The 20325-nt window shown below is 38.9% G+C and overlaps 1 protein-coding gene across 1 annotated transcript in view; it reads left to right on the top strand.

Moving 5' to 3' along the window:
• Positions 1–20325, top strand: part of LRP2 (LDL receptor related protein 2) — a 214089-nt gene that overhangs the window by 69561 nt on the left and 124203 nt on the right. The window contains exons 10-16 of the mRNA XM_025404400.1: positions 4278–4406; positions 6780–6949; positions 7702–7925; positions 9373–9579; positions 12106–12308; positions 14588–14728; positions 16259–16462. Coding sequence (XP_025260185.1) covers positions 4278–4406; positions 6780–6949; positions 7702–7925; positions 9373–9579; positions 12106–12308; positions 14588–14728; positions 16259–16462 — 1278 coding nt within the window. The remainder of the gene's footprint in view (positions 1–4277; positions 4407–6779; positions 6950–7701; positions 7926–9372; positions 9580–12105; positions 12309–14587; positions 14729–16258; positions 16463–20325) is intronic.

Below are 20325 nucleotides of genomic sequence, written 5' to 3'. Positions count from 1 at the left end.
TAAAAGTTATGATCTGCAACTGGCCTTAAATAAGATTGCGGGCCACTTTTTGTGTTTTATTGTTATCATTACCATTATATTAGGGATGCATTCAAGTAATGTACAGATACTTTTCACACAAGTGCCCTTATTGGTTGGGTGGTGACCTGACTCTGGGAGTCCTGCCTGGATTTCAGGTAGCCCTGGGCAGAGGGGCAGCCTCGCTTCTGCTCAGAGTGGGGCTCGTCCATGGGTGTGAGTCCGCTCCAGTGTCTTTGGCAAATGTCAGGCTCCTTCGCCCCCCTTCACTTCTACCCAGCTGCCAATCCCATTTCCAGCCTTTTAGTTCTCTAGGCATTTTCCTTTTCTCTTTGTAGAAAAGAAGTTCCAATAGAATACTAGAAGCCACATTCTCGGTATTACATCAGCTTTTCTCTCTTTTTCCTTTATCAACTCCCAAAGAGGAGCTGGGGCTGAGCTGTCTTACAGTTGAAACTTGATAGGCCATGAAGTCCTTTCAGGAAAAGTGATTTGTTCTTTCAGAATCCCTGATTCAGTCTTGTGATGCCCCACAATCTGTTCTCAGTTTTTTGTTCCACCCTAGAGCCCAGATAACACATTTTCCATATTTTCCAACATATAAGTCTGTGGTGAGCCTTGGGTTGTATTTCCAAATGTCTAGGGTTTCCTAAATGTCAGAAATTCAGGCCACTTCAATTTTCAATAGCCCCTTACAAAGTGAAAGGCTGTCATAACAAAGTTGTTGTTTGATAAAATTTTGCATTTAACCTACTAGTGAATGTAAGGCAGAATATTGCAGTATTATGCATGCACAAGATAATTTCAGGATTAGAGAACATACCGCACATTAATAACACGTTGGAAGTAGTGTGTTCTAATACTGGGGCACTAATTCTAAGTTCCACAACAGACATCTTCTTTCATTCCCACCAGCGCATTTCTGGGACTTTAGTACAGACAACCTCATTTGGAGATAATCTCAAAAGTCTACATTTGAGGGCCTTTGTGAATATGAGGCCCCCTGCCACCTGCAGAGACCTTTTCTGTGACCTTTGCTGTCCTTCAAGAATGTGTCATTTGCCTCTGAGTTTTGAGGCTGGGTTAACATTTATTTCACCTTTGTTTCAAAGAAGACTATTTTTCTCTCTTTATAGAGAACTCTTTAAATACATGACATTAGGAAACCAGTTACACTTGTTTCAGCTGAGCTGAATTTTTAGGGGAATTGTTGCTTTGGTTTGCTCTCTCAAGCATTTCATTTCAACAAATACTCTCTGTATGGCTATAACCCTCTGCATGGGTGACGCATTACAGAGGCTTCAGGTGTTGGAAACCTATGTACCATTTATTATCTTAGACATGGCTCCCCAGTGAATACCTCGGTGGTAATCAAGAATAACATTGAATAATCTTGACACGAAATCTTGTGTCTCTCTACCATTCATCTGCCCCTGGTAGTCTTGACCTGGCAGTGGAAGCTCTGAGGCATGCTGAAGCAGTTTACTGGGCTCATTGTTTCTGATTGACAGGACATGCTGTTTGTTGACAGAATGACATCGTGGTGCAGAGTGAGGGCAGGGAGGTCATTCAGCATGGTGGGGTTTCACACAGCCAGATGGATCAGAGGGTGGCCAAGGGGGTCTCAGTTAAAAAGGGGTTTTTGAATTATTTTCACAGCAGTATTTGTTGGTGGGAGGAGACAAAGAATAAAAAGGAAAGAAAATAGATAAAGGTATTGGAGTGAGAGGGGGATTGTAAAGTAGTGTTTCAGTGTTTTGTGTGGTTTCCACTATCTTTTCTACTCTCATGAAAACCATCAATTCTACTTTTATTTTACTTGTCTTCACTCTGGCTGCTGATGGATGTTAATTAACTTTCATATTTCTCTATAGTGATCCCAGGATACAATCTTATTGTCACAAAAGTGACAGCAATTTTACACATTCATTCAAATCCTGTTTTTTGAGATAGGGTCTCACTGTTGCCCAGGCTGGAGTGTAGTGGCTTGATCACGCTGCTCACTGCAGCCTCCCACCTCAGACTCCTGAGTAGCTGGGGCTACAGGCACGCGCCTCCATGCCTGGCCTTTTTTTTTTTTCTTTTTTCTTTTTTTTAAATTCTTAGTAGAGATAAACCCTCGCTATATTGCCCAGGCTAGTCTCAAACCCTTGGACTCAATCAGTCCTCCCACCTTGTCCTCCCAAAGTGCTGGGATTATAGGCATGAACCACCGTGCCTGGCCCACTCATTCAAATCTTTAAACCACTTGTAGTGCAGGTGATAGGAAGGGCATTTGTGCTAGAGGATTCCTAGTTATGACTTCTCCACCTTTGGTTTCCTTCTGTTTGACATCAGAACTTCTTCTCAGAGTGACTCCAAATCCTTAGATGTAGTCCCATGGATCTTGCATTCAAAATGAAGTTATGACATTCTGGAGGTTTGAGGGAGAATGTCCTGTACTTCTTTTCATGCTGAGGCAAAGCCTTAGGTGAAGCTTTCTCAGGGCTGAGTTGAGGGGACAGAAGGGAATCATCAGTGAGGGCATTTCACACCCTCACGTGGCCTTTCAGCCTGGTAGTGTCCAGATTGGATTGGGTTTTTTCCTTTGGTTAGTCACAGTCTTTGGAAAGATAGGTATGCTGGCTCATGTTGTTATGTTTAATCTGCAGGGAAATGGGATTATTAGAAGAACCTTCTTGGGGTTGGGTGCGGTGGCTCATGCCTACAATCCCATCACTTTGGGAGGCCAAGGCGGGCTGATCATTTGAGATCAGGAGTTTGAGACCAGCCTGGCCAACATGGGGAAATGCTGTCTCTACTAAAAATACAAAAATATTAGCCGGGTGTGGTGGTGTGTACCTGTAGTCCCAGCTACTCGGGAGGCTGAGGTGGAAGGATTGCTTGAATCTGGGAGGTGGAGGTTGCAGTGAGCCGAGATTGTGCCACTGCACTCCAGCCTGGGCAACAGACTGAGACTGCGTCTAAAAAAAAAAAAAAAAAAAAAAAAAAAGAAAGAAAAGAAAAGGAAAGAACAGAACCTTGGGCTTTTGGGCTTTTGGGCTTTTGGTGGGTTATGGAATGGTAGGCCACCCAGCAGGAATGGTTGAACCCAATTCACAGTTCTGACAGTTGCTGCAAATGTAGTCAGATCATAGAGCTCTGGAGAATTCTAGACTTGGGAGTGCAGTGGTTTCAGAAATTATAATCTACTTGAGAACTTCCTGAAACCAGAGGGTGTGGGAACTCTACTGTTATAGTTTGCATAGGCCATCCTCCCAGGGAAGAGAGCAGAGTGAAGGATGATGGAGAGTGGACGTGGACTTGGAAAGTCAGATGTACCAAGGATAAGACAATTTCTGCACCCCTGAAGACTTATAGTCTTTAAGAAAGACTCTTTTAATATTTTGTTGTGTTCTCCCCTCCATATTCTATTGTTTATGTCAATTATAGTGGAAGTATTTTTACACAGTAGAACTGGTAATGAACAGAGCTCTGTTATATAAGGGACTTTCAATGAACACTTATCAAATGAGTGAATAATAAGTTAACCAATAAGTAGAGGAGAAGAAATTTTTGATGTCTTGAAAATAAGTTCAATTTAATTTTGGTTATAATTTTTTGACATCAGAGGAAAGAGAACTGGGTAAATAGACCTTTCCAAATACTTTATTGCAGTCATAGATTTGTGTCTTCTTGAGGGACTGTCTATAGGCAGGTCTTACTTTATTCAGAAATAGTGCTGTCCAATAGAACTTTCTGCAGTGATGTAAATGTGTATCTTCACTCTCTAACATGGTAACCACTAGTCATATGTGGCTATTGAGCACTTGAAATGTGGCAAGTGATTAGGAAAGCAAATTATTAATTTTATTTTATTTTAATTAATCTAAAGATACATTTAGATAGCCACAGGGGGTTGGTGGCTACCATATTGGAAAGCATAGTATTAAAGGGAAACATTTACACCAAAGTTTATATATTTGTAAACTAACATTAATAAATGAAATGCAATGCCATAGGGCTATGAATTCAGGAAGTGTTGTGCATTTTCTGTAAAGTTATCCTTCATGTAGGTTTAAAAAAATGATGTAAATGTTCTTTTTCCTTACATGAAGATGGCTGTTATAAATTCTGAGAACCTGTGCCTAACTCCAGAGGCTGTTTATTTAGACACGGGCAACACCACATTCTTGGCCATCTTATCTAGGATTTTTGTCAGAGAGTGCTCAATAAATGCTGATAACCTTGACTACAAATGTGTATTTTCCATATGGCAGAGTTTGATGATTGCCAGATATGGGGAATTTGTGACCAGAAGTGTGAAAGCCGACCTGGCCATCACCTGTGCCACTGTGAAGAAGGGTATATCTTGGAGCGTGGACAGCATTGCAAAGCTAATGATTCCTGTGAGTAAATTATGGACACCTGAATCTCTGAACAAAAAACAGATTCTAATAGCTTCTTTCCTTCCTTCTGATGACAGCAGAATTATCAGCATTTATGCTGTTGGCAGGGCTTTATCATTACAAATCAGGGATGGCTCCTGCTGCCTAGAAAAATTGGTCAACATTAATTTCATTCTTTGATTATTAAGGACCAATTTGTCGATTAATGGTGACCATTATTAATATTTTTAAATTGGTTGCTTGTTTACTTTGACCTAGGCTATGATGTCACCCATCTTTAATTGTGGAATAAATGCTCTGCCTACATTTGATTGGCTTGGACATCTAACTTTTAATTAATTACCTACCACAAAAGTAGGTGACAACTATCTACAGAAATAATTTTTGCAGTGTTCTTGCAAAATTTAGGGGTATTTCCAAATGGACATGCTAAATTTGGATTAACATTTTTTTGAATGCCGTAATTCTGGGTACTTTGTTGGAATCAATGTAAGAGTATGACAAGTAGAGAGTAGTAAATAGTAGTAGAGAAAAGTCATGGAGAAAATCTGCAAAACGTAGATGAGGGCTCCAAAGCATTTTGTCACTGTAGATTTCTCCGGACGAAGGTGCCAATATAAACTCCTATTTTCCAACAGTTATTTCACACTTGATTTTGAAGTGTCTTTGATGTCTTCTGAAACTTAACTGCTCCCACGACTGAAGAATGGCCCATTTTCTACTTGTTTTTGCATAGAAATACCTGATTTGCTGTGTAGTAATTTTTAGGTTCAGCGGATTTTTAACAATTCAATTTGTTTATTTTTTGCATAGGTAACATATTTATATGTTCACACATTTTAAATTATAAGAAGATACGTAGTGAGATGCCTTGCTCCATACCTATTCCCCTCTGCATGGTTTTCACTTCCTCTTTCCCATGAGTAATTGCTGTTTCTTCATTTCAGTTCTAGAGGTTTCTTAATGAATAAATAAGATTGTACAAATATAGATATTTAACTGTATTTATATATCTATATATGGTAGTAAACTATATGCACAGTTCTGCATCTTGTGAATGTGCTTAAGATATTTTCCAGAGCTTTCCATATCAGCACATGAAGTTATTTCTTAATTATTTTATTTATTCATTTATTTATTTATTTATTTATTTTTGAGAATGAGTCTTGCTCTGTTACCCAGGCTGGAGTGCAGTGGCACCATCTTGGCTCACTGCAGCCTCCGCCTCCTGGGTTCAGGCAGTTCTCTGCCTCAGCCTCCCGAGTAGCTGGGACTACAGGCATCTGCCACCATGCCCGGCTAATTTTTGTATTTTTAGTAGAGATGGGGTTTCACCATGTTAGCCAGAATAGTCTGGATCTCCTCACCTCGTAATCTACCCGCCTCAGCCTCCCAAAGTGCTGGGCCTCCCAAAGTGCTGGGATTACAGGCGTGAACCACTGCATCCAGCCTTACTTATTTATTTTTGAGACGGAGTCTCACTCTTGTTGCCCAGGCTGGAGTGCAATGGCAAGATCTTGACTCACTGCAATCTCCGCCTCTTGGGTTCAAGTGGTTCTCCTGCCTCAGCCTCCTGCGTAGCTGAGATTACAGGCCCCCGCCACCACGCCTGGCTAATTTTTGTATTTTTAATAGAAACGGGGTTTCCCCATGTTGGCCAGGCTGATTTCGAACTTCTGACTTCATGTGATCCGCCTGCCTCAGCCCCTCAAAGTGCTGGGATTACAGATGTGAGCCACTGCGCCCGGCCTTAATTATTATTATTTTTTTCATAATGGCGTAATATTCCTTTTTTTGACATTCATAATTTGTTTAACTAGTCCTCTACTGATGAACTTGTATATCATTCCTTATCTTTTGCTATTGCCAATAAGACCGCAGTTAATACCTTGTTCATGTATCATTTTGCATACCTGTGAGTATACAGACAGATTTGGAACCACCATTACCATCTTTTTCAGAGTGATTTCCTGGTAATCTTTAAAATGTCTTCTGTGTTTAACAAAATCTAGAGTTGCACATGGGGCTAAGGAGCCCATATCATCAAGGAGTCTTGAAAATATCTGAGAAATACTCTCCTCAGTGTCGTTGAAAGTGCATTGGACTAGTATCCAGGATGCCTGAATTCTTACCAAATTCTTCCTAACTTACTGAGATTTTGGACACTTCATTAAGCCTTTTTGTGCCTCAATTTGCCCTTCTGTAAAATGGATAGAATGATAGCTATCTGTCTGCCTCAGAGGTTTATGTTAAAATCTGGTAAGACAACGTAGAAGATAGCATTTGAAAAAGCAGAAAGCATATCAGTTGTAAGCTACTTCACCATCCTTGCTCACCTGAAGGAGTGGTGATGCCTTCCTTCTTCACATTTAGTTGGCGAGGCCTCCATTATCTTCTCCAATGGTCGGGATTTGTTAATTGGTGATATTCATGGAAGGAGCTTCCGGATCCTAGTGGAGTCTCAGAATCGTGGAGTGGCCGTGGGTGTGGCTTTCCACTATCACCTGCAAAGAGTTTTTTGGACAGACACTGTGCAAAATAAGGTAAATAGAAATTGCAGGAGCTGAATGGAACCCTGAGCACAAAGTGTTGATAGCTTTTCACTTTTAGAGGGAGTAGAGGGGAAAGTTCCTTTGTTTTCTAACAAAAAAGGCCCTTGAGATATTTTATGTTAATCAGCACCTTTTCCATGCTATACTATTACATGTGACCTCTTAAACAAAGCAGTCTATTATATGGATTAGCCTTGAGCAACTTTTAATTTTATTCGAAGTGGAGTCCAAGAGCCTAATTAAAAGAAATAGTAGACATTCTTTCAAAACTGGATAGATATTTGGTGGTAATTTTTGAAATTTGATCATTTAAAATGTAAAAAGCACACTGCTTTTCTGGATGATAAAAATCAGATTTTTACCTGCATCTTCTAAATGGAACCGTAATTCGGGATCAAGTAACAAATATTGACAGTATTTTGTTTAATGGCCAAAATTTTGTTCCACTGTCTTATTTGGAAAGTGTGATGGGTTTAATTTCATCTTGGAGTAATGCAATGGAGATTTTTGAAACATAAATTTCAGAAACTCCTAAAGCGTTATGGAATTTTATTTATTTCTTCTTCTTACATTTTATTATACCATTAATACAATTCTCATTTATTTAAATAACTTGCATGAAATTTCTAAAAGTTGAGAATTTAGATTTTTAGCAATTCTGGTTTGATTATAATTAAAAAATCAAAACAAACCATGTAGTTAGTGATGCTGAGGAAATATAATAATTTTGGTTTTTCTTTCAGGTTTTTTCAGTTGACATTCATGGTTTAAATATCCAAGAGGTTCTCAATGTTTCTGTTGAAACCCCAGAGAACCTGGCTGTGGACTGGGTTAATAATAAAATCTATCTGGTGGAAACCAAGGTCAACCGCATAGATATGGTAAATTTGGATGGAAGCTACCGGGTTACCCTTATAACTGAAAACTTGGGGCATCCTAGAGGAATTGCCGTGGACCCAACTGTTGGGTAAGTGATGTGAAAACATATTGATTCCTGTATTTTCAGAATTTTCTCTCTCCCTCTATACATTGAACATCAATTGGATTAATCGAAGGCTCATTCTGATTTCTTTTAGGCTCTGTACTCTAGAACCCATGTCTATTTTGTGCCCTTATTTTTATAAGCTTTAAGAGAGTTTATTAAATATAATCCTATGTGAGGACATGTCACCCAAACACACCTACTGGTGTACTAAAAATACTAGTTGTTTTGGGGGTATGAACTTTATTCTTAGTGTTTGCCACATTTTCCTAGCTAAGAGATTGGATTCTGTGTTCTAACTCAATCTAATATTATTATTACAACTAAACATTACTTATGTTTCATTATTTTTAAGATGAGTAACATGAATTTGCTGTAAATATTTTTAAAGACAGGAAAGCAGGTTGGAACTATTCCTTTCAGAACTTTCTTGATACAGGCTGGGATTGAGATATCAATGCTAATATCTCATTACAAGTTGTTCAGTCTGAATCAACCCAGAATCACTGATAATGCTTTTCTTCACGTTTAAATTCAAATTTCCCAATCTTCACATTTGAGAAGTGTTATAGGAGACGTAGCTTTCTCCTAGAATTTCACAATTGGGTCTTAGGACCCTTGGATAAGCTTTAGGCTATTTTAGTCTTGGTGAATGATGATTATTCAGTTCTACTTCATTATATCAGCTATCCTTCTTGAAAATGATGGAAATGTTCTCTGTCTGTGCTTCAGAATGGAAAATTGAGGAGCAAAATGGCTTGATAGCTTCTTTTAAAAGGTATTTGTAAGTTTTCCTGGGTGTAAAAAAGAGAAGCAAAGGACAGATAAAGGAAATAGAGGAGGAAGTTCAGAAGGTGAATATGATTTTTTTTTTTTTTTTTTTGAGACAGGTTCTTGCTCTGTTGCCCAGGCTGGCGTGCAGCTGCACAATCACGGCATGCTGCAGCCTTGAACTTCTGGGCTCTAGCAATCCTCCCACCTCAGCTTCCTGAGTAGCTGAAACTATGGGCAAGTGCCATCATGCCCAGCTAATCTTTTAATTTTTGTAGAGATGGAGTCTTGCCATGTTGCCCAGGCTGGTCTCGAAATATGGGCCTCAAGCAATCCTTGTGCCTTGGCCTCCCAAAGTGCTGGCACCACAGGCATGAACTGCTGTGCCTGGCTGGCTGAATATGAACTTTTAGACTACCATATTAGTGCATCATAGTAGTTGCTATTTGGAACTGTTGACTCTCCTGATTGACCCCCACAGTCTCTCTCTGTCTCTCTCTCTCTCTCTCTCTTTAAAATACTTAATTTCCCTGTTGCTTTATACTGTGGTTCTCTAATCAGCTGGATAAAATTTCCATTGATCCAAATACACTATTAAAAAAAATTCCCAGGTAAACTTGTAAAATACCAGATTCTTTCATCTTCTGTTTTTCTTTTGTAGTTATTTATTTTTCTCAGATTGGGAGAGCCTTTCTGGGGAACCTAAGTTGGAAAGGGCATTCATGGATGGCAGCAACCGTAAAGACTTGGTGAAAACAAAGCTGGGATGGCCTGCTGGGGTAACTCTGGATATGATATCGAAGCGTGTTTACTGGGTTGACTCTCGGTTTGATTACATTGAAACTGTAACTTACGATGGAATTCAAAGGTAAGAAGTATTTTGTATGGCTTTATGGTTTTATAAGTTGTGGGGAAAGTGCATAAAATGGCTAGAGAGAAACATCAAAGTACCAGAATGAAAATATTGCTTTGTTGGTTGACATGATAGCTTTAATGACCTTTGTACTGATATTTGCATGAAGTGACTTGCTCTGTTTTGTTAACTTTTCTTGTGTCCTATAACGCAAGAGGTAAACCCTCATTAACTATAACCTCCAGCGTTTGTTCTTTGATTTCTCCTCTTCAACTACTCGCCTAGTCCCAGATGATGCACATTATTTTCATTTACTCCAGAGTTCATTTGCGCTTTGTTTCTCAAGATTACTTTCCTTTTTAATTTTCTAACTTTCCCCCAATAAATGCATGTTTTATTAGGTATTCGATGTTGCCTACTGGGAATTAATTGGATTTTACTCTGCTCTTATATATTTCAAATTTCAAGGAGAAATTCTTTGTATTGTACTTTTACCTGGTGTACAAAGATACCTAAACGGCAATATTTGAATGCAGAATATGGCTTTTTTTTTTTTTTTTTTTGAGATGGAGTCTCACTCTGTCACCCAGGCTGGAGTGCAGTGATGCGATCTCAGTTCACTGCAATCTCCGCCTCCCAAGTTCAAGTGATTCTCCTGCCTCAGCCTCCCCAGTAGCTAGGATTACAAGCATACACCACCATGCCTGGCTAATTTTTGTATTTTTAGCAGAGATAACATTTCACCACATTTCCCAGGCTGGTCCCAAACTCCTAACCTCAAGTGATTCGCACACCTCGGCCTCCCAAAGTGTTGGGATTACAGACATGAGCCACTACACCTGGCTGAATATGGCACATTTTTTTTCGTCTTTGTACTCTGATTAGAGCTAACTATAACTTAATGTAAAAAAACTATTTTAGATCCTCTCCTTTTGGTATTTTCAAAAATTGGGTAAAACATGTTCTTCAAATTTTGACCCAAAATATTATTCTTGGGTGGATTCAGCAAATAGGCTGGTTAATTTAATTTTTCCCAATGACTTGATTTTATGTTTTCTCAACGAAAGCAATATTATAGTTTTGTTTCCTCTTAGGTTTCCATTTTGTAAGGATAATATCACAGTTTGCCACTGGATTATATATCCTTAGAACAATCTCTGCTTCGTTAAATGAAGTGATTGGGTATTAATGTGGTGACTTCCTATCACTGAAACTGGCTTCCATAAGGAGAATATGAATACATTTTATGTAAAAATTAGCTAACCCAATAAGTCACATAAAATAATTGTGAAATTGCCTAAATTTTTTCTCTTTGGGATGTTTTAGCATTACATTATATAGTCTAACTTTTGCTAAAGTAAAAAAAAGTAAAGCATAAAAGATAAAAATCAATGGAGTTTCGAAAAGATTTGAGTGGTTTGCTGGCTGTGAAGAAACATCAAAGAAATATTAAAGCTCACAAGTACAGCTGAAATTATAAAGTCATTGCCTCTCACTTTGCCAGCAGGTGGCATTCACGGTTCTGGAATCTGCTAACTGAAAAAGAAACTATTCTCTAATCTTAATGTACCGTGTCATTGTGCAATGTTTCAAAGTGTGCACTAACCTGCCACCTTAGGTTTCTTTGTTTACTCCCCGTTAGTGTGTTTCCCAGCTTTAATATCTTCAAGTCTTTTCTTAGAGCTCTATTGTCCTTTTTAGTTATCAGGGTATGCTAATATTTTTCTCTGAGGTCTTTGTATTACGCCAAAATAAAGAAAATAAGAGTTTTCCCATATCAACCATCCTCTGCCTCACTCTGTTCATGTGTCTAACTGAATCATGGTTTATGGAGACGTAGTCATGGGGGGTTGTTTCAACAACAACGTAGTCATGTTGTTGATTTCCTCTCTTTGCTTAGTGCCTAATTTTACTTCTATTTTCTTCCCAGTTAAGTGGCTTTGGGCCTTCATTACAAGTATGATCAGTTGATAGTTCCATCAAGCAGATGCATAACAGTGGTAGTGGCATTGCTTCTTGCTCTCCTTACAGTGATGTCAGGAGCAGATCTGGGCGTTTGCTGAGGCTTTAATCCTACCACTCACTGTCCTGCTCCCTAATTGCTAGGAAATGGTCAATGGTGCAGTGGAAAATAATTGGCGAAGGTATCTTTCCCAGACTTCCAAAGTCTTGGAATACTCTTTCACCTATGGTATTCAACATGCTATTTCACATCTTAGCCTTTTAGATGTGGGGCAACTTAAAAGGAATGAAGATCAAAAGGGAAAACAGTAAATTCCAAAAAAGTCTAGGACAAGCTAAAGGATTGACTGGGACTGAAATGTAAGTCTCAAGCGTCTTTTCCAAGAGACAACATGAAAATCCTTCTATCATATGTAGATGGAAATATGTATACATCTAAAATGTATCTTTTCTATCTATTCCGTATTTGTGACAAGAAATTACTTAGCTTTGCAGGCATTTAATTGAACTAACTACAGCTTTAATTATAATAAAGCAAAACTAACAAATTGTATGATATATATGTGTCTTTTATAACAGGAAGACTGTAGTTCATGGAGGCTCCCTCATTCCTCATCCCTTTGGAATAAGTTTATTTGAAGGTCAGGTATTCTTTACTGATTGGACAAAGATGGCTGTGCTGAAGGCAAACAAGTTCGCAGAGACCAACCCACAAGTGTACTACCAGGCTTCCCTGAGACCCTATGGAGTGACTGTTTACCATTCCCTCAGACAGCCCTATGGTAAGCCTCAGAACAGTGGTAACCATGCTTGGTACTGGACTTGGTGGAAAGATTTTCTCAAAGCTTTGGAAGTTAATAATGAGGGGTCTCATGTGATTTGGGTGGCATTCTCAAGTATATGAAGGGTTGGTTACCCGGAGTGTTAAACTCTCTGAAACTGGTTCTACAGATTAGGAGCATTCTGGAGAAATTGATGTATTTCAGAGTTAAATGCCAAATCTAGAGGGAATTTAGAGATTTATTTAACAGATGTTTATTGGCACCTGCAAAGATGCTTGGGGCTATAGCAGCTCACAAACCAAACCAAAATACCTATCCTCATTCTACTGGGAAAAACATCTATTTCAAACTTCTAATATTACAGTTAAGGAAACAGGTCACATAGAAGAAAATGACATGTCTAAGTGTCCATTTTAGGCAATGTCAGAGCCATTTTTTTCTTCTTCTCTGTTGCATATGTATGTCACCTGTTCTTTGGTTCTGATTAATCTGTCATAGGCCAGCTGGGTTTGGTGTCTCTCTGGCTGGTCACTTATTTTAAAAAAAGAAATATTTTGATTCAGACACTGCTTAGTCTTCTGTTATTTTACCACGTATTTTTTTTCTTTTTATTTTTTCTGAGATGGGGTTTTCACTATGTTGGCCAGACTTTTCTGGAACTCTTGGCTTCAAGCGATCCTCCTGCCTCAGCTTCCCAAAGTGTGGGGATTACAGGCGTGAGCCACTGTACCTGGCCTATCGTAAGCTTTGTTTATGTTTCCAGGTTATAGCTTGAGCTTTGATACGTCTATCTGGACTGTATATGGCTCTTTTCTGTATTTGCTTATGGATCAAAGAAAAATAAACATAAACTACATTATGTTGGTAGAAAGTTTAATATTGGTGAATAATAATTTAGAGGAAAACAGATTTGCTTTAAAACTCTCATGTTAAGTGATGGATCTATTTGGGATGAAGAAAGACTACAAAGTAATGCAGTTAACAAAAGCCCAACCGCTAGAACTGACACATTTAGATGAATATCCTTCAGTGTCATCATCCTGGGAAAATATATATTTGTCTAAAAATATTTTATCTGAAAACATTTTTGGAAATATCTATTTGGAATAGTTTTTACACTCAACTCACAACTAACCTCACACCTGCCCTCACATTAGATCCACTAGATCAATGATCAATGTGATCACTCAAATTACTATTTTCATTATTTGGCTCAAAATGACATCTGCCTATTGTTTCACCAAATCAATCCACCTGAGAAGATAAACAGAATATTTTAAAGAAAGTCAAAGGCTAAGAAGACAATTTTAAAAGCAGATATAAAATTTCTAGTTGTGGCAGTGATCTTCCTAAGGTCACTACTTTGAGAGTGGCTTTTGGAAGTATTAACTGGTTTGTGTTGCAGACATTTAAGGTTTTGGAATCAGATCTGGCTTTGAATCCCAGTCAAGCTGTTTAGCTGCTGAATAATGCTGGGCAAGTTATTTAACTGTTTAGATTCTTGGTTTCCTCCTCTGTAAAATTGGAGGACTAATGCTTACCTCTTAGAGCTATTGGTTATTAAGTTGGTTTACTTACAAAGTAAGCGTCCAGTAATATTTATTATATCCTACAAATGGCAAAAAAGCAGTGAAGTATGGGTTTTCTTTTGGCAGTTATTTCTAATCATGGAGGATAGCAGACATACTCTGACATAATTATTGGGGAGAAAGTTTGTTTTTTTTTTTTTTTTTTTTTTGAGATGGAGTCTCGCTCTATCGCCCAGGCTGGAGTGCAGTGGCGCGATCTCAGCTCACTGCAAGCTCCGCCTCCCGGGTTCACGCCATTCTCCTGCCTCAGCCTCCAGTGGAGCTGGGACTACAGGCGCCCGCCAGCGCGCTCGGCTAATTTTTTGTATTTTTAGTAGAGACGGGGTTTCACCGTGTTAGCCAGGATGGTCTCGATCTCCTGACCTCATGATCCGCCCGTCTCGGCCTCCCAAAGTGCTGGGATTACAGGCATGAGCCACCGCGCCCGGCAGGGGAGAAAGTTTAAGGAGTCCTTTCCTTTTTTTTTGCCACCATCAATTGGAGAGTGGATAGGAGAGCAGCAGTGATACTGGGAGGGCTAATGTAGCCAGATGTGGATGTATTCAGTAGTAACCAGTAGTGATGTTTTCAATACGTTGCTAATCCATTACTCTATTTCACCTATAGGTGAAAAGGGCTAGAAGTGGCTTCGTGTTTTGGATAATTACACATTTCTAATTGCAATTTAACCCTGAGCATTTTTCCCTCCAGCGACCAATCCGTGTAAAGATAACAATGGGGGCTGTGAGCAGGTCTGTGTCCTCAGCCACAGAACAGATAATGATGGTTTGGGTTTCCGTTGCAAGTGCACGTTTGGCTTCCAGCTGGGTACAGATGAGCGCCACTGCATTGGTAAGAAGTCTGTTTTGGACGTTGTTGGCAGGTGGCACAGGTGTATGTGTGTCCAAACCTGTAACTAGACTAACTGCTGTTCTTGAACTGGACCAGCTCCCTGTGTAACTTCTTCACTGCGGATAAGCTTTCTGTAGCCCACAGAGCATCTTCCTTGGTAGGCACCACTTCTACTATACGCAGAGCTATGTTCAAAAATGTAAATTTCTGTCTTTTGGGATTTTGTTTTAATCCCATATCTAAGGTTTTCTTGGGTGCCCTTTCCTTTTTTGTTTGTTTCCTGAAACCTTTTTCTCCTATTAACTATGGTCTTGAAATTCCATGTGGTTGAACTTTGAACTCTTTTCTATACCATGTATACCTTTTCCACTTTAGATGTTAGCCTTAACTTTGATGGGAAGAGTTGTACTTCTCCCCACTTTGACTTCTCCTAGACCACCATGTACGCCCCTTTCAACCAGGTAATCACATCTGAATCCCATCTGGCTTTTTTTTTTCTCTCTCTCTCTCTGTATTCCAAAGTGAACCCCTGAGCATTGGGGTAGCTCAGTTTCTCACACAGGTTTTCATCTTTCAGTTCAAACTTTCTTGTATCTGCCTCCATGTTCCTGATTTCATTCTTACCTTGAAGGTTTCCTTTCTTCCTCTTTGGTTTCTTATACATCTATTCATACTTAAGCCATTGCCTGGGCCCTAGCTAATGATGAAATGCACTCCGGTAATATTTGTTTTTCTTATTTTCACTCGTACAATTCTCCTTTCTGTGCCTGTGACAAATTCTTGCTCTCCAGATGTTGCTGTTTCTAGCATAGTATATAAATTCTTTTATTCTAACCAGACAAATTTGTTAACTTCTTAGGTAGTTTTAGATTCAGAAAAATCACTCTCATTTAAAAAATACCATGTATTTCTAACTATTATATCAATAGTGCATTGTCTAATAATTTTGCTTTTAAATTTCATTTCTGCAATTTTTATCTTCGTCTTGGGCATACCTCCTTCATCTTCTTGATTCCCTGACATACTGTCACAATCTCCTATTTGATTTTAAACATTACTACTTCTTACCTATTTCCTTTATCTCTCCCCTTCCTTCCCTGCTTTCACTCCCTTATATCCTTATATTCCTGATTGCTGTTAATTATCTTGGTATCTACAGTAAGGTTCTTGGTGTAGATCTCTATGCAGAAGTTAATCCAACTTGAGGATTATTATGGAATTATTATAGAGTTCAGCTAATATTATTTTATAAATTAAGCATATGGATATCATTTTTCATATAAATAAATGTTAAGGATACATTTCTTAGGAAGAAGGAAGATTCTAATACTTGTATCACCCTCATAGATGCTTATCTTTTTTCTTCCCTCTATTATTTCTAACTATGCTTTCCAAAAATTTATTTTTACATTTATTTCAGAATTATATTTTATAATTTAAAGTTTGCTCTGTGGATACATTTATTTGGAATTTGGGAGGAGGGGAAAGAACCATGCTGTGGCTGACTGTGCTGTGTTCTTCTTCCTACAGCTGTTCAGAATTTCCTCATTTTTTCATCCCAAGTTGCTATTCGTGGGATCCCGTTCACCTTGTCTACCCAGGAAGATGTCATGGTTCCAGTTTCGGGGAATCCTTCTTTCTTTGTTGGGATTGATTTTGATGCCCAGGACAGCACTATCTTTTTTTCAGATATGTCAAAACACATGATTTTTAAACAAAAGATTGATGGCACAGGTGAGAAACGTTTCTCTGTGTGTGTGTGCATGTTTTGCCTTTTTATTGCAATGATACTTATAACTTGATAATTAAAACTCGGTATCTAATTTTTAAGCAGAGTCTTTACTAAGCCTCCTAAATAGTTTTAGATTGAGAAAATAAATTTATTGCTTTTTTATGGATTAAGGTAAAACAAACACCTTTCCTTTATTTTAGAAACAAGTTATTTTTGGGAACAGAGATGGGAGGATTGCTTGAGTTTGACACCAGCCTGGCAACATAGTGAGATTCCACTTGTACCAAAAAAAGAAAAAAATTAGCCAGGCATGGTGGTATGCACCTGTAGTCCCCACTACTTGGGAGGCTGCAATGGAAGGATTGTTTGAGCCCAGGAGCTCCAGGCTGCAGTGAACTATGACCATACCATTGCACTCCAGCTTGGGCAACAGAGTGCAACCCTATCTCGAAAAAAAAAAGAGTTATGAATGTGTGTGTATTTTAACAATGACCAATATTAACAAAAAAGGAATGTCAAGTATATGAGAGCCATTAACAGATTAATTGACTAGAAGCTGTTTTTCACACTCAAGTAGCCAGATTGATTAAAGGGGAAGACATGTCTTCAGGAATGCTAGACTATGTAAATGCCAATGGTTCAGCTTGTATTAGTAATAAAATTTGTAAGCAATATAACATACCAACTAAGAGGGCCAGCTTAGGAGCTATGCTGCCTACTTCCGAATTCCAGCTTCCCACATTTCCTAGCTTTGTAACCTTGGGCAAGTTACTCAATTTCCTTATGCCTCAATTTTTTAATCTGGAAAATATGCAAGTCATATATTGCTCATAATGTTGTTGAGAGAATTTTTGGCTAATACATGTAAACACCTAGAGTAATGGCTAGAAAATAGTAAATATTCAGTAAATGTTGGATACCATTGTATCTGTTCTCAATATAAAGCCATATTGCCCACCCTACCCTGTCCCCAATCCAGACCTGCTCTGGGGAGGGAACATTTCTTTTGACTGTTTCTTCTTTTGTTTGTCTCCATGTTTCTAAATGCTTTGTTTACACTTCTATTTCTTGATTTATCATTTTTGGTATTTACTTCCTTGTTCTAGGTGAGCATTTTGCTTTCTTACATCATTCTTCTGTCCCAGCTTCTCAGTTCCCTCCCCCCATTCTCCTTAAAAAGCTAGATTATACTTTTGGTTACATTAATAATGTGTGTTTATATTATTAACATAATATGAATATAAATATTGTTCACTGCTCAGCCAATTCTAGGATGACATTTCTTGACAATTTTTGACAATGGCCATATCTTCATTTGCTTAGTTTTAAAATACAACAATCATGCATTTTCCCCAAAGGCTCCGATAGCTCTATGAAATGCCTGTACAAAGACAGAAAACAGCCTATAATTTTTTTTTCCTTCTGAGACCCCTATACTGTGTTCTGGTTGAGACTTGTTTTCTCTGGCCTGGTGCACGGCCCTTATCTTCTGACTTCTCTTTGCCACTCCCCTGTGCTGGACCTTCTGTTTGTGGCAGGCCATTTATTTCTTTTTCTAGATTTATTTCCTCATTTTGCTGAAACATGTTATATAATAGCTTCCTGAGAAGCATAAGTAGGTGGCATATATTTTGAGTCTTTGAATGTCTGTGAGCGTTTTATTTTGCTCTCCTTTTGACTGTTTGGCTGGGTACAGGTTGCAAGTTAAATTAAATCTGGAATTTGAAAACATTGCTCCAGTGACCTCTAATATCTAGCGTTGAGTCCAGTGCCATTCTGAGTACCATTTCTGTGGATATGACCTTGATATGGATATGGATATGACATTAAAAATTAATCTTCCTCTGTTTCCATTTTCTCTGGATTCCTTTTCCTTTTGATTTCTTTTCACCTTTCTTCTTTGTGACGGAAGCTTTCTCCAAATGTCTGAGTTGCTAGTTTGGTATTTAGGGTGAGGTTATAAAACCTGACCTGAAAGTCTGTACATGTGGATAGGCCTTGTCAGCCGGTGAGCTTCAGACAGGGAGGTGGCTTGGTTACCAGACTGCTCCCCAAGGCAGCATTAGTGAGTCTTTTCTGGAGATGATCAATTTCTCCTTCATAGATGCCTCCATTCTCCTTCTTGGGGTAAGGGGAAGATGTGGGGAGATGGTGGTCTGTTCTGGGGGTGATTAATTTCTCCTTCATAGATGCTTTCATTCTCCTTCTTGGGGTAAGGGGAAGATATGGGGAAATGGTGGTCTGTTCTGGGAGTGGGCAGAGGAAAGGGAGCTGAGGGCACCCTTTCAGTATTCCTATAATCCTCCTGTACTCAGTTCCACGTCCGTCTCAGTTCTCCATTGAAGACTGTGCTCTGAACCCATAGCCATTCTGCTTCAGCTCCTCCAGAAAAGAAAATCTGTGGTCCATTAGAGGAGATAGAGGAGTGGCGTGACACTCAGGATCTGGGAGGGACCTAGGCATTGGATTGCTCCTTTTCCTGACTTTATCTGAGCCCCTTAGTTCCTTGCCCCTGTCTTTCTTAGGACCTGGTGCCTCTGAGTGTGAGTGCACTGAGGCTTCTGCATATGTGGGTGTGTGTCTGTCTTCTGTTGACACTTAGTTTGTAGCATTTTCCCCTTCTTGATTGAGTTATCACTCCTCCAATACCTTACTTTTAAAATATTTGTTGGAATTGCTCATCTGCTATTATTTTACTGTCTTTTAAGTAGCGTTTGGTAGAAAGAGGAGATAAACATGTTTGGTTTGTCAATCTGCTATTTTGAACCAGAAATTATCTTTTTTGAGGACTTAGAATCAGGCCTACTGAGCTTGGAGAACTGCAATTGAGCTTGGAGAACTGCAATTGAGCTTAGTGCTCAGCAAAAGGTAGTATTGGGTTTCTCAGCTGCACGCAGGTCAGGTCTCCCATAGGCACCTCCACAGGTCAGCTTCCTTCTGCTTTGTTGATCTGGAATTCTCATTGTATTTTTGGTAAACTTCAAGTCCATATGCTGAGCAATCTTTTAAAATATTCTTCATCATCAGTGGTATGCTGACTCTGTAAGCTTTGGTGAGGGAGGCATTACATTGTTCTTTTTTTTTTTTTTCTTGAATGAGTACACAGTATATTCAGGAAATGAGTCAGAAATCAAATTAACCAATGTGGTGGTGGTGTGGTGTAGTGCCAGATACTTGGGAGGATCACTTGAGGTAACGAGTTGGAGGCTGCAGTGAGCTATGATTGTGCCACTGCACTGTAGCCTAGGTAAGACCTGTCTCTAAAGAAAAGGAAAAATAAAAGGAAATCATATTAAAAGTCAGGATTAGCTGAATGAAGCCCTCAGGAAAACTCCCTCCATCAATGATACCTTCTCTTTTCCAAATTCTCTTTTTCTACTGACTTCCCTATCATCAGATATGCTCAAGTTTCTCCTATCCTAAAAAAATACGCAACTTACCCTTCACTCCATGTTCCTCTTTAGTGATAAGTCCTTCTCTGCATTTCATGGTCAAGTTTCTTGAAAGATTGATTTGCACTTTACTATCCCCTCTTCCACATTTCTCACTGATTACTCACCTCTCGCAATCTGCCCCCCAGGTGGCTGAAACCCCTCTCATCCTGGTCACCTCTAGTCTCTTTCTTGCTAAATTAAATAATGCCTTTCAGTTCTGTATTTGGTACTTCGGCCATCTTCTCTCAACAATTCTTTCTTCCATGACAGCATACTCCTGGATTTCCTTCTATTTCTTGATCATTTTTTTTTTCTAGTGTACCCTGGAGATCTTTTCTTTTTTGCCTGTTCTATAAAAAACTGTAAATCTGTTGTTCAACATTGGTCCTCCTTTCTCTGAATAATTTCACACCTTTCATGCCTTTGATTAC

This window comes from Theropithecus gelada, chromosome 12 (assembly GCF_003255815.1).
Source record: "Theropithecus gelada isolate Dixy chromosome 12, Tgel_1.0, whole genome shotgun sequence".
NCBI classification, from domain to species: domain Eukaryota; kingdom Metazoa; phylum Chordata; class Mammalia; order Primates; family Cercopithecidae; genus Theropithecus; species Theropithecus gelada.
Note: the sequence above shows the minus strand (reverse complement) of the source record. Positions and strands in the feature narration are given on the sequence as shown.